At 48.1% G+C, this 15,184-nt stretch overlaps 1 protein-coding gene across 2 annotated transcripts in view; it reads right to left on the bottom strand.

Moving 5' to 3' along the window:
- The window catches only part of FRMD4A (FERM domain containing 4A), an 897,536-nt gene that overhangs the window by 661,532 nt on the left and 220,820 nt on the right, over positions 1 to 15,184 (bottom strand). Inside the window, exon 1 of one of the 2 annotated variants that reach the window (XM_069627924.1) lies at positions 14,019 to 14,278. The exons of the other annotated variant lie outside the window; for it this stretch is intronic. Coding sequence (XP_069484025.1) covers positions 14,019 to 14,084 — 66 coding nt within the window. The 5' untranslated portion in view covers positions 14,085 to 14,278. Of the gene's footprint in view, positions 1 to 14,018; positions 14,279 to 15,184 lie in introns of those variants that run through there. 2 annotated transcript variants of the gene reach the window in all.

Genomic DNA, 15,184 nt, shown 5'->3' with positions numbered 1-15,184 from the left:
TGCAGCCACCTGGGATTCTGTACATACTTTTGTACGTCACTACTCCCTTGATTCCATCCGAGGACAGGATCTGGCCTTTGGCAAGGCAGACCTTTATTCCGCAATTTGATTGGGCATGCTAAATTTGTATTCTAAATTCTTTCCCCACCTCCTTGCTTTGCTACTGCTTTGGGAGTCTGTCAAAGATATGGAATACGTCGGAGGACCCAATCCCCTCAAAGAACAAGTTACTCTCTTACCGGGTAACGTTCTTTCGATGGGATGGTCCGACGACGTATTCCATATCGCTCCCTCCCTACCTTCCCCACTGCAGAATTTCTTATGCGATTGCAGCTTACGTTTCCGCAAGGCCTTGTGTGTCTGACTGGCAGAAGACTGGTGTCACACGTTCTGGGGGAAAAAACAACTGAGGCTACGGGTGTCGTGCGTCCTACTTATCACATCGAGTGACGTCGGCCATCGGAGGAGGTCCTCGGGGACGGCGCATCGACGTCATCAATGCAGGACGCAGACGCCGAAAATGTTCCTAAGCAGCACAGCTGTGGTGATTACTGTCAAAGATATGGAATACGTCGTCGGACCATCCCATCGAAAGAACGTTACCAGGTAAGAGAGTAACTTGTTCTTTTGCCACAATCAGTGTTTTAGTGTATCTTTGGTCCCTTATGTAATAAGAACTCCTACCACATCTTCAACTGTCTAGCATGAGTTCCGATTTATAAGTTTGTATTTTTCACTTGTCTACATATTTTGGCAGTCATGTTAAATGTCATAAAGTTCTGAGGCAAAACAAGTAATTTCCATTCAAAATCCAGTCCAGGTTTTTTTTTTCTTGCTTACAAAGTGAGCAGATGGCCAGTCCTTTGAAGTTCACTGAGAAACCTCCTCTACATCCTGCTCATCCTTGCAGAGGCCAATTCTCAGCATATCCTTCGTTCTTTGGTCAGACCGCAGACCAATGTCTAATGCAGCCCCATTGAGAGGCTTGCTGGGATTGTGCGTGAACCATTAACAGCAATTAGCCTTCCTGTTATCAAGGGAGTGTCAATGGAGATGTCAGTTTCCAAGGCCAGGCATTGTCAGATAAGAGTTCACATGTGGACTGGCTTCACACTGGATTCCTATACATTAAAATCTTTTCAGTTCACATATAAAATATAAGCCCTGTGTATGAAGGATTTAAACCTTTTAAAAGAATTAGCCCTTCACCAACATGCTTGAAATAGTGGATTTTGCAATTTTTCAGGACAAAGAAAATACATTTAAGTTAAGTTTTACAGCCAATTTCTTTAGGCAACTGTCAGGCTGTGATGCCTGGATTCCTCTGACTGCCTGGAGGATCCATGATTCCAGCACACTTTCCTTTCAATAATTCACTGGGGAAAATAACTGAACTTAGCACCAAAACAGCACTTTGAAGATTGCCATTGATTAGGAAACTGTGTTTAGGGGCATTTTCGGATTTTAGCCATTCTGTGGGCTTGTTTCCAGTGACAGATGACAGATGACAGCAGTGATGACAGATGACAGCAGTGATGACAGATGACGGCAGTGATTCCTGCTTTTACACCACTTTGCCGGTGTAAGTGGCAGGGCATGCAGCTCTTTCGATGGGTTATGAACTCTGTGTAATTTTGCAGACTTAGGGCGCACAGGGGTTATTGCCTCCCTTCTTGGCAATTTCCTTTCCTCATTGGCAAAGGGGTGCAGTGTGACACAGTGGCGTGGATGAAAATACTCCACACTTTGGCACGCCAGACCAAGTCCTTCTGAGCAGTGCACTGCTGCTTAGCCATCCACCAGAGTTGGTGTGGCTACATTTTAGACTGTTTTCCCCATGCATATGAATACATATTTTTTGGAATTTAGTCTTGTGCCTTTTGCACACCCCCAACTGTCAAGATGCTGTCATCGTTCGTTGCCCCCTGCAGTGTTTTCTGACTTTCAAAAAGTTTTAGCCAAACCTTTACCCTCTCTGTTCACTTAACCAATTATTCCTTCTGATGCACAACAGTATCAATTTTTCTATGTTACATTATCTTGTGGTATTTGATGTTATTGATGTCTTATAGTGCACATGCATTCGCCACTGCATTTTCCCCTTGTCACTAGGGCAGCTACAATGAAGTAAAGTTACCAAATGAAAGCACTGTGGGTTTGATCTAATAAATGAATAGATTTTAAGCCTTTTCGTAAAGACTGAATGGCTTGGGGTGTGTTTCCGGGGGATTCAGGGAGAGGGTTCTAAAATTGTGGTGCCAGAACAGAGAGACAAGGGATTCCCTAAGTTCATAGTTATAATTTCGAAAACAAAGTTTCGGCAAACAAAAGTTTTGAAAACAAAGTTTGGAAAAACAAAGCTGTGACAGCCTACATTTAACATGCAAAGTGCATTTCTTTCGAAACCAATCCGTCGACAATAGTCATGGACTGTTTTCAATTGAAATGCACTTTTACATGTTAAAAGTAGCATTTCAATGCTTTTTTTTGCAACTTTGCAACGTTAGATGGAGCAGTCCAGTGCTGAAATTACAGCACTGAACAGCTCCATGTAACGTTTCAAGGTTTTAGTGTATATTGGGGGGGTTCCCCCCTTAGCCCCCCAATCCCCATGCCACCATCCTACCCCCCAACCCTAAATGAAGCCCCAACCCTAACCCAAAGAAATTGTCATTCGAAAGAATGGCATTTCGAAAAAAAAAATTCTAAAGTTTGCCATTCTAAACTTTTTCGTTTGTTAAAATGACAGGACACTGCTTCCCTAGCAAATAATGCAGAGGAAGAGAGCAGTGACCTAACACTTTACTGGTTTATGCTCAACTTTTTCATATTGTGGCACGCCTCAATATAGAGTCAAGGTAAACCCATTATTATTGTATTATTATTGTATTTATTGAGTGTGGACCTTTACAGAGGTATACAACAGGGCCCCCTTCCTCTTACCCTCTCTTCTCTTTCACCCGTCACACCAGATGAGGTCACCAGACAAGTCAGATCCATGAAGGCTTCATCCAAACAGGATGACCCCTGCCTCTCCAGAACCATCAAAGACAATATTGACTCCATTGCCTCAGCCTTGGCTGATCTCTGCAATCTCTCCTTTTCCTCTGGTGCCCTAAAGCACTCCCTTGTGCACCCTCTGCTCAAAAATCCCTCTGCCGACCCATCCATTCCAGAAGACGACCACCTATCTTCATCACTCCTTTGCCCATCTCTCAGCTGACCCTACACACTGAATCTATGGGTTCCTTCCATGACCATCAATCTGGCTTTAGATCATCCAGAGGCACTGAAACTGCTTTTCTGAACACCCGTGAAGACCTGCACTCAAATTTTGACAGTAACACCCCCTCTGTCCTCATTCTCCTTGACTTCTCCTCTGCCTTCGACATGGTTAACCACGTCATCCTGATTGCACGTCTCCTTGACACCCTGGGAATCACAGGTCAGGCTCTGGCATGGTTAACCTCCTTCCTCTCTGACCGCCCATCCCAGGTGGAACTCGGACCCTTTCACTCGACTATCACTCTCTCAACCTGTGGCGTTCCCCAGGGATCTAACCTCTCCCCTGGGTTTTTCAATGTCTATATGGCTGCCTTGACACGTGTGAATGCCACTTTCACCTCTAACTTCCAGTGCTATGCGGATGACACTCTGCTATCTTTCAGGCTATCCTCAGCCGCCTGCTCCTCCTCCTCACTCATATCTAATTGTCCGCTATTCAGTCTTGGTGTGCTGCAAACGACCTCTGTCTCAACGCCACTAAGACTGAGAGCGTTCACATTGGGACCCCTGCTCCTGCTTTTCCACTCTCGCTCTGGCCGGCCTCCCTTGGCCCTGCGCCTGCAACCACCTTCGAAGCAAGAAACCTTGGGGTATTCTCCATCTCCACTCTCTACCTCTCCTCGCACATTTGAGACTTCTCTAAAAAGTCTATCAGCTACCCCTATTCAGAGGTACTCTACCTTTCTCACTTTCCCCCAGGGGCTCACTGTCTCCAGAGCCCTGGTTCTCTCCAGGCCGGACTATTGCAACAGCCTCTTCCTAAACCTCCCTTCTTCTGCTCTGCGCCCTCTACAACTCATCCAGAACAGAACCGCAAGACTTATCCTTGGCCTCAAGCCCAGGGCCTGCATCTCGCTGGGACTGGAATCCCTTAACTGGCTCCCTGTGGCAGCAAGGATCAAATCCAAGACCCTTTGCATTGTTCACAAGGCTTTCTCGTGCTGGCGACCCACCTACATGCAAAGCTGTCTACCTAAATACTGTCCCTCATGACCCCTCCACTCATCTATCTCCAACCTTGAGCCGGTTCTCCAAGTAGAGATTTGGAGGGAAATCCTTATCCTCAGCAGGGGCCTCCCTTTGGAATAGCCTCCCTGCTGCCCTCTGTCTTGAGCCTGATCTTCTTAAGTTCCGGAAACTCCTCAAGCCCTTCCTCTTTTCCTCTTCCTTCTCTCTCCCTCTTCCCTGCTAACTTAGCTTTGCTTTTTCCCTCCTCCTCCGTACAACATGCTAACTGGCTGCCGGTTGTACCTCAGAGTCTCACTGGTCCCCGGTACCCACGCCAGTCCTCCCTCACACTTGCCTCAGGGCCCTACACCCTACCCCACTCAATGCACTTGAGAAATTAACCCAAGAGAGTGGCTCTCTCCGCACTTACCCCAGTATCAACTGACCGGGTGCACTTGATCCTCTCCCTGCCTGAAACCCTCCTTGCACTTGCTCGAGCTGTATGCCCTACGCCGAAGATCGAATGCCTGTTCTCCCCTGTGTTTACCCCTTAATTGCACTGTCTAAATCTGCAGAATCGCTGTCAGGCCTTTTTGCTGTCCCCCAATCTTAAATGTACTTTTACTCACTTACTCTGCCTGTGCAGACTATTATCGTCTCAGAATATCAAGGGCTCTGAGTAACTGTTTGTTTTTTCCCCATGCTCCCACCCTCCTTGAGCGCTTTGAAAGACTTGTCTGTGTAAAGGCGCTATATATATAAACAATACCATTCCATGCTGATGCATAATGGAGCGCTTTACAGAGGTAACAATAAAACGGATATACAGCGAGGGGTAGGATACAGAGGGGCACAGAGGAGGGGTACAGCTGTACCGGGTGGCGCAAGTCGACTCCACTGCCTTGGCCCAGCGCACGTGATCACTTTTCTTGAAGAACCAATTCTGATTAGTTCGACAGAGATGAATTTGCCACAAATGCACGTTTAATCTGTGTCTAGTAACAAAGTAGAGTAGACTTTGCAAATATCCACTACAAAAATAAAGAGATGATAATATCTACTTTAAAAATGCAGAAGGAAAATATTAAAGTTTACATTTTTGGTGTTCAGGACTCGACATGTCAGCCGCCAGGTTTAAGATTTCGACCAATGCGTCATCTGCTGACCTCCGGCGCTTGGAATAGTCCCCTGCCCAGCGTCTTTCCTGTCTCACCCCCCCCCCTCTACTGCACCCATCCTTTTTCCACAGTGCTGTTTCTTGGAGACTGTGTATATTTCCTGTCCGCACTATTTTGATAACCACCAGCTGGGTGCTTTGAGGCATGACACGATGACAGCAGGTTTAGCTCATCACTTACATGGCTTTTGAATTAGTTTGTTTTCACTGTTTTTAAGGGGTTCGTGGCTCATTCGGGTGCTCGTTAATTTGCTGCTGCGGCAGAACTGACCCCAGGTGCAAGTACGAGAATAGTGGGGCAAAGGGGGACATTGCTCCCTCTCTTTTTTCTTTTTTTTGCTACAGCAACATTAGCCTAACTGTGTCTGCACCCCCATAAAGTTGTTTCGTTTTCTTTTTCTGACTATATGTTTTTTGAAAGAGGCGGTCACTCAAAAGATAGCTCAGTAGGTTGAGTGACTATTGCTGAGATCTCATATATTCGGAACTTTATCTAAATCATTTTTTCCAATTATTTCTAAAAATGGGCTGTATTAATGTAATTTTTTTTAGCCATTATTTGAAGTACATTCTTGCTCTGCTGCAGCCAGGTGCGGTGATGGGCCTGGCCATATCCAGGGCAGTCAGGAACTAGGTGACCAGCTAGTGGGGAGTCGATGATGATAATAGTGGGATCAGTTTGCCAACTACACACACCAAAGGGTGCTCCATACTGGGGTGACGTGATTTGCAAAAGGTCGCTTTGCCTAGGGTGGCAAGTATGTTGGCGCTGGGCGCACCGCACTGGAAATAGTTAAGAGGGAGCCCCCTGCTGTTCTATCACTGTACTACAAGTGACTGACCCGATGCAGATATTTTTACGGAGTAAACGGAACAGAAACCTTGCGTATTTCTGTGTTTACGTGACCATTACGTGCGTTGTTGCCATTTAATACTCTGTAATTAAACTACTCAATGTGTTGGTAGATTGTTGATATAGTGCAGAAGTAAATCCAAGGAGCAGGGGAGCACTACAAATTACAGTCACAAGGATAGGAGGGGGGCGAGTGAGGGGCGTGGGGGTCTGGCAACATTTGCATGTTGTATTTATTTATTTTAATTTATATAGCGCTTTAATGCAAAAGCGCTTTCTGATAATGATTTCTGTTTTTCTGTTATGCCTGAGACCATATTGCCCCAATAGCCTACTGCTGCACAGCGTTACCACACTAGTGTGATATGCAATGCGTTGCCCCCTGAAGGATAAAGGGCTGTGGTGAGGTGACCCGAGACTGTGGGTGCGGAAACTAACACCTCAACAACAGGTGCTTCACTTGTTGAGCTACCAAACTATTATCTGCAATTAGGAACATTTTCTTCCACCACAGTGCACATTTATATTTAACGTATTAAATATAATGTATTATACATGTATAAAATAATGTATATAAAAAATTTATACACATAATTTAATGTAGTTTTATATATTACACCTATCAAGAATCAGACCATTTTGATTAAGCCCATTCAGAGATTGCAACTCAGCACTAAGTTTCTGAAGACTGCAAATCATTCAATAACACAGATAAAAACGTGGTCAACTCTACCAGTGAGAGACATAAGACTGTTTTAATTAATTAATCTGCACACTATGTGCACCCAAAAGAGACCGAACTGAATGCTTCCCTTTTATAAGGCCTCAAACTAAGCCACTCGTGCACAGCATTTTAAAATCCCACCAGACACCAAACATCAGAACTCTACAACCCACGTGCATACATATTGCGCCCCAGCCAATGTACCACGGGCACACATGGCGCCCATCTGGACACAAATACCCCATGCCCTGGCCGGAAACATCTGCACACAGTGCCTGGGTACTTCGGCCCTGCACGCATAGACTCAGCAGGGACGCTCCCTTTCTTTGCCTTTCCTTCTCTCCCCACTGACCCAACGCACCCCCTCTATTTCATACACACCAGGGGCGCCTGGAGAGCATGCACAAGCCAGCGGCACGCAGTATAATTCCCAGTAATAGCAGAGCAGAGCAAGGGTTGGCGACAAAGCACATGTCCCAGCGCTCAGGCAAGGTTGCACTGCCCGACTCGTCCAGGAGGAGCGCACTTGCGACGCTATCATGGCTTCTGTTCCACTGCAATAGAGGGGGCCCGATCTCTATTCTCGTGTGCAAAAAGCTAATTACTGCACATGTAACAGGAATCCATACGCGCCAGCTATTGAGCGATTGCAGCAAAAGCGCACGTGCCTTCAAGCTAAACCAGTCAACAAGATGCAGGTGGCAGCGCGAACGCCTCTTTTGGAAAAACAGCTCACTCCTTCATTTTTTTTTTTTTTACGGAGAAGTTATTCTTTTCAAAACAGTTATGCTCAGAAAAGCATTTAGGAAGAATTAAATGCAGAAAAAGCTCCATTGACGAACGATTATCCCACCAAATACATAGTCACGTAGACCAGATGCAAGCCCAAAGCAAACGTGGAACCGCACGCCGAATGCAAACGTGGAACCGCACGCCCCCTGCACATTTGTGACTGCACGCCCCATGCAAACCTAGGACCACTTTGCAGTGCTTCTTTCATGTCTGCATGGCTGTCTAGCTCTCAAATTCCTCGTATGTCTGCATCTTTGTCTCTCTCTCTCTCTCTCTCTCTCTCTCTCTCTCTCTCTCCCTCTCTCTCCCTCTTTCTTATGACATGCCCCTCTCTTTTTCTCCTTCATCGCATTTCTCATCTGCACTCTCAGTTGACATGCAGGTCTGCGTGTGTGCCTAACTGCCTGTCTGAATGGTTTCCACCATACCGGCCCCTCCCCCCTTTCTCCTTCCACCTCTGATCCATTCTCTCGCTTGATGGTTTCACTGTCTTCCTGCTTCCGCCTCAGAGTTCTAGAATGCATGAACGGAAAGGAAGAGCTGTTGCATGACCCAGCAGTGTCTATAGGAGAGAAGCTGCTGCTGCTAGTGAGTTCTAGAATGCATGAACGGAAAGGAAGAGCTGTTGCATGACCCAGCAGTGTCTATAGGAGAGAAGCTGCTGCTGCTAGTGAGTTCTAGAATGCATGAACGGAAAGGAAGAGCTGTTGCATGACCCAGCAGTGTCTATAGGAGAGAAGCTGCTGCTGCTAGTGAGTTCTAGAATGCATGAACGGAAAGGAAGAGCTGTTGCATGACCCAGCAGTGTCTATAGGAGAGAAGCTGCTGCTGCTAGTGAGTTCTAGAATGCATGAACGGAAAGGAAGAGCTGTTGCATGACCCAGCAGTGTCTATAGGAGAGAAGCTGCTGCTGCTAGTGAGTTCTAGAATGCATGAACGGAAAGGAACAGCTGTTGCATGACCCAGCAGTGTCTATAGGAGAGAAGCTGCTGCTGCTAGTGAGTTCTAGAATGCATGAACGGAAAGGAAGAGCTGTTGCATGACCCAGCAGTGTCTATAGGAGAGAAGCTGCTGCTGCTAGTGAGTTCTAGAATGCATGAACGGAAAGGAAGAGCTGTTGCATGACCCAGCAGTGTCTATAGGAGAGAAGCTGCTGCTGCTAGTGAGTTCTAGAATGCATGAACGGAAAGGAACAGCTGTTGCATGACCCAGCAGTGTCTATAGGAGAGAAGCTGCTGCTGCTAGTGAGTTCTAGAATGCATGAACGGAAAGGAACAGCTGTTGCATGACCCAGCAGTGTCTATAGGAGAGAAGCTGCTGCTGCTAGTGAGTTCTAGAATGCATGAACGGAAAGGAAGAGCTGTTGCATGACCCAGCAGTGTCAACAGTTGAGACGGTGCTGCTGCTAGTGGGTTCTAGAATGCTGATCGTCGACGCATGAACGGAAAGGAAGAGCTATTGCATGACCCAGCAGTGTCTATAGGAGAGAAGCTGCTGCTGCTAGTGGGTTCTAGAATGCTGATCGTCTATGCATGAACGGAAAGGAAGAGTTTTTGCAGGACCCAGCAGCGTCAACTGGAGAGAAGCTGCTGCTAGTGGGTTCTAGAGTGCTGATTGTCGACGCCTGAATGGAAAGGAAGAGCTGTTGCATGACCCAGCAGTGTCAACAGTTGAGACGGTGCTGCTGCTAGTGGGTTCTAGAATGCTGATCGTCGACGCATGAACGGAAAGGAAGAGCTATTGCATGACCCAGTAGTGTCTATAGGAGAGAAGCTGCTGCTGCTAGTGGGTTCTAGAATGCTGATCGTCTATGCATGAACGGAAAGGAAGAGCTGTTGCATGACCCAGCAGTGTCTATAGGAGAGAAGCTGCTGCTGCTTGTGAGTTCTAGAATGCATTAACGGAAAGGAAGAGCTGTTGCATGACCCAGCAGTGTCAACAGTTGAGACGGTGCTGCTGCTAGTGGGTTCTAGAATGCTGATCGTCGATGCATGAATGGAAAGGAACAGCTGTTGCAGGACCCAGCAGCGTCAACTGGAGAGAAGCTGCTGCTAGTGGGTTCTAGAGTGCTGATTGTCGACGCCTGAATGGAAAGGAAGAGCTGTTGCATGACCCAGCAGTGTCAACTGGAGAGATGCTGCTGCTAGTGGCATTGGCCTAAAGTACTTGCTCATCTACCTGCCGGACTACAGGTCTACTGGAGAGATGCTGCTGCTAGTGGCATTGGCCTAAAGTACTTGCTCATCTACCTGCCGGACTACAGGTCTACTGGAGAGATGCTGCTGCTAGTGGCATTGGCCTAAAGTACTTGCTCATCTACCTGCCGGACTACAGGTCTACTGGAGAGATGCTGCTGCTAGTGGCATTGGCCTAAAGTACTTGCTCATCTACCTGCCGGACTACAGGTCTACTGGAGAGATGCTGCTGCTAGTGGCATTGGCCTAAAGTACTTGCTCATCTACCTGCCGGACTACAGGTCTACTGGAGAGATGCTGCTGCTAGTGGCATTGGCCTAAAGTACTTGCTCATCTACCTGCCGGACTACAGGTCTACTGGAGAGATGCTGCTGCTAGTGGCATTGGCCTAAAGTACTTGCTCATCTACCTGCCGGACTACAGGTCTACTGGAGAGATGCTGCTGCTAGTGGCATTGGCCTAAAGTACTTGCTCATCTACCTGCCGGACTACAGGTCTACTGGAGAGATGCTGCTGCTAGTGGCATTGGCCTAAAGTACTTGCTCATCTACCTGCCGGACTACAGGTCTACTGGAGAGATGCTGCTGCTAGTGGCATTGGCCTAAAGTACTTGCTCATCTACCTGCCGGACTACAGGTCTACTGGAGAGATGCTGCTGCTAGTGGCATTGGCCTAAAGTACTTGCTCATCTACCTGCCGGACTACAGGTCTACTGGAGAGATGCTGCTGCTAGTGGCATTGGCCTAAAGTACTTGCTCATCTACCTGCCGGACTACAGGTCTACTGGAGAGATGCTGCTGCTAGTGGCATTGGCCTAAAGTACTTGCTCATCTACCTGCCGGACTACAGGTCTACTGGAGAGATGCTGCTGCTAGTGGCATTGGCCTAAAGTACTTGCTCATCTACCTGCCGGACTACAGGTCTACTGGAGAGATGCTGCTGCTAGTGGCATTGGCCTAAAGTACTTGCTCATCTACCTGCCGGACTACAGGTCTACTGGAGAGATGCTGCTGCTAGTGGCATTGGCCTAAAGTACTTGCTCATCTACCTGCCGGACTACAGGTCTACTGGAGAGATGCTGCTGCTAGTGGCATTGGCCTAAAGTACTTGCTCATCTACCTGCCGGACTACAGGTCTACTGGAGAGATGCTGCTGCTAGTGGCATTGGCCTAAAGTACTTGCTCATCTACCTGCCGGACTACAGGTCTACTGGAGAGATGCTGCTGCTAGTGGCATTGGCCTAAAGTACTTGCTCATCTACCTGCCGGACTACAGGTCTACTGGAGAGATGCTGCTGCTAGTGGCATTGGCCTAAAGTACTTGCTCATCTACCTGCCGGACTACAGGTCTACTGGAGAGATGCTGCTGCTAGTGGCATTGGCCTAAAGTACTTGCTCATCTACCTGCCGGACTACAGGTCTACTGGAGAGATGCTGCTGCTAGTGGCATTGGCCTAAAGTACTTGCTCATCTACCTGCCGGACTACAGGTCTACTGGAGAGATGCTGCTGCTAGTGGCATTGGCCTAAAGTACTTGCTCATCTACCTGCCGGACTACAGGTCTACTGGAGAGATGCTGCTGCTAGTGGCATTGGCCTAAAGTACTTGCTCATCTACCTGCCGGACTACAGGTCTACTGGAGAGATGCTGCTGCTAGTGGCATTGGCCTAAAGTACTTGCTCATCTACCTGCCGGACTACAGGTCTACTGGAGAGATGCTGCTGCTAGTGGCATTGGCCTAAAGTACTTGCTCATCTACCTGCCGGACTACAGGTCTACTGGAGAGATGCTGCTGCTAGTGGCATTGGCCTAAAGTACTTGCTCATCTACCTGCCGGACTACAGGTCTACTGGAGAGATGCTGCTGCTAGTGGCATTGGCCTAAAGTACTTGCTCATCTACCTGCCGGACTACAGGTCTACTGGAGAGATGCTGCTGCTAGTGGCATTGGCCTAAAGTACTTGCTCATCTACCTGCCGGACTACAGGTCTACTGGAGAGATGCTGCTGCTAGTGGCATTGGCCTAAAGTACTTGCCCATCTACCTGCCGGACTACAGGTCTACTGGAGAGATGCTGCTGCTAGTGGCATTGGCCTAAAGTACTTGCTCATCTACCTGCCGGACTACAGGTCTACTGGAGAGATGCTGCTGCTAGTGGCATTGGCCTAAAGTACTTGCTCATCTACCTGCCGGACTACAGGTCTACTGGAGAGATGCTGCTGCTAGTGGCATTGGCCTAAAGTACTTGCTCATCTACCTGCCGGACTACAGGTCTACTGGAGAGATGCTGCTGCTAGTGGCATTGGCCTAAAGTACTTGCTCATCTACCTGCCGGACTACAGGTCTACTGGAGAGATGCTGCTGCTAGTGGCATTGGCCTAAAGTACTTGCTCATCTACCTGCCGGACTACAGGTCTACTGGAGAGATGCTGCTGCTAGTGGCATTGGCCTAAAGTACTTGCTCATCTACCTGCCGGACTACAGGTCTACTGGAGAGATGCTGCTGCTAGTGGCATTGGCCTAAAGTACTTGCTCATCTACCTGCCGGACTACAGGTCTACTGGAGAGATGCTGCTGCTAGTGGCATTGGCCTAAAGTACTTGCTCATCTACCTGCCGGACTACAGGTCTACTGGAGAGATGCTGCTGCTAGTGGCATTGGCCTAAAGTACTTGCTCATCTACCTGCCGGACTACAGGTCTACTGGAGAGATGCTGCTGCTAGTGGCATTGGCCTAAAGTACTTGCTCATCTACCTGCCGGACTACAGGTCTACTGGAGAGATGCTGCTGCTAGTGGCATTGGCCTAAAGTACTTGCTCATCTACCTGCCGGACTACAGGTCTACTGGAGAGATGCTGCTGCTAGTGGCATTGGCCTAAAGTACTTGCTCATCTACCTGCCGGACTACAGGTCTACTGGAGAGATGCTGCTGCTAGTGGCATTGGCCTAAAGTACTTGCTCATCTACCTGCCGGACTACAGGTCTACTGGAGAGATGCTGCTGCTAGTGGCATTGGCCTAAAGTACTTGCTCATCTACCTGCCGGACTACAGGTCTACTGGAGAGATGCTGCTGCTAGTGGCATTGGCCTAAAGTACTTGCTCATCTACCTGCCGGACTACAGGTCTACTGGAGAGATGCTGCTGCTAGTGGCATTGGCCTAAAGTACTTGCCCATCTACCTGCCGGACTACAGGTCTACTGGAGAGATGCTGCTGCTAGTGGCATTGGCCTAAAGTACTTGCTCATCTACCTGCCGGACTACAGGTCTACTGGAGAGATGCTGCTGCTAGTGGCATTGGCCTAAAGTACTTGCTCATCTACCTGCCGGACTACAGGTCTACTGGAGAGATGCTGCTGCTAGTGGCATTGGCCTAAAGTACTTGCTCATCTACCTGCCGGACTACAGGTCTACTGGAGAGATGCTGCTGCTAGTGGCATTGGCCTAAAGTACTTGCTCATCTACCTGCCGGACTACAGGTCTACTGGAGAGATGCTGCTGCTAGTGGCATTGGCCTAAAGTACTTGCTCATCTACCTGCCGGACTACAGGTCTACTGGAGAGATGCTGCTGCTAGTGGCATTGGCCTAAAGTACTTGCTCATCTACCTGCCGGACTACAGGTCTACTGGAGAGATGCTGCTGCTAGTGGCATTGGCCTAAAGTACTTGCTCATCTACCTGCCGGACTACAGGTCTACTGGAGAGATGCTGCTGCTAGTGGCATTGGCCTAAAGTACTTGCTCATCTACCTGCCGGACTACAGGTCTACTGGAGAGATGCTGCTGCTAGTGGCATTGGCCTAAAGTACTTGCTCATCTACCTGCCGGACTACAGGTCTACTGGAGAGCCGCTTAATGCATCATTCTCATACCTTTGACTACCAAACAAAGCTTCAATGTCCACCATATTCTAATGGATTAAATAATCTTTTATAACGCTCTTAATACCGGACATCAGTCTAAGTGTAACCTGTGTTGCTCTGCGTTGTCTTGATTCCAAGACAAACACATTGCCCCTGAGCTATCCTCCCGGCCCAATTTTACTTACAAAGAGGTCCATGAGCAGATGGTCCAGGGTCACCTCGATGTCTTCCAGTCTTGCCGATAGGGTCATTTTTCCGGGATCCGTTCTCAAGCAGCGATCGGTAGGGTCCAATGTTGAGATTTCGCCACGGCGAGGCAATGCGGAGACCAAGGCAGAGAGCGCGCTTCGGCGCAGTACCGCAGGCTATGCGCTGTCCAGAATCCTGCCGCACAGATGAGCCAACCATCCCATGTGAGCACGGGTACATGAAAAAGCCACGATTCTGCTCTGACCCCTCGCTGGAACTTTTGCAGTCACAGCTCCGACATTGCCTCTGGGAAGCGACGGCGGGGGGGGGAAAAATAGAGCGAAAAACAGGGGGGGGAGATAATGAAATAAGCAGCCCTCGAGCTATGAGCGATATTTATAGGGCTGCGTGCTTTGACTCTAGTCCATTTTTCTGTTCTGCAATGACCTTTCATAAATGGCTCGGCACAGTGGAGTGTATTGTGGGATGGAGAGGTGGGTCCCACAAAATTTGGCTGTGACCAATGCAGCAGCGATTCACACAGGCAACGCCATCAATGGGTCTTTGTGGAGGCCATCAGGCTCCTTTTTGTGGCGGGTGACAGAAAAGAACATAGCCTTGTGAAAAACAGGAAAATAAGAGCAGTTTGATGCTATATTCTTCGCAGCAATGGTGCAACTTTCTTACCGCCAAACAGACCATATCACTTTAACCGGAAAGAACTTACTCGAGTAACAATCTCTCAAATGTGTTGTATCTTTTATCAAAATGTATACGGCTGATTATGAGGAATTTAATTTGATTAAAACAAGGGATAGACACACATTCTGATTCTGTGAATCAGGGTGTTGGTTGGCAGTGCAAAGTGACTTTGCACCAGGCTAAAAGCTCCATGAATCAGGTCCAATGTCTCTACTTCTAGGGCATCTTAACGCGCGCTATTCAGAGTCAAGCAAACCGCTCTGTTGTTCCCTATTTCTGAGTCCCATCGGACTCCAATAGTGAAATGCAGTATTTCCACGCATGATAATACTGCATGGGTGGTACCACATGCAGTAAGGCTTTAGCGTGGTTGTGTTTACCTCCATTAAAAAATGCAGTGATTTTCAAGAGTTTCGGTTATGAAAACCCTTAATCTGAATAGGCGGTAAAACCTCCCTTA

This window comes from Ambystoma mexicanum, chromosome 12 (assembly GCF_040938575.1).
Source record: "Ambystoma mexicanum isolate Mex_15411 chromosome 12, UKY_AmexF1_1, whole genome shotgun sequence".
NCBI classification, from domain to species: Eukaryota; Metazoa; Chordata; class Amphibia; order Caudata; family Ambystomatidae; genus Ambystoma; species Ambystoma mexicanum.
Note: the sequence above shows the minus strand (reverse complement) of the source record. Positions and strands in the feature narration are given on the sequence as shown.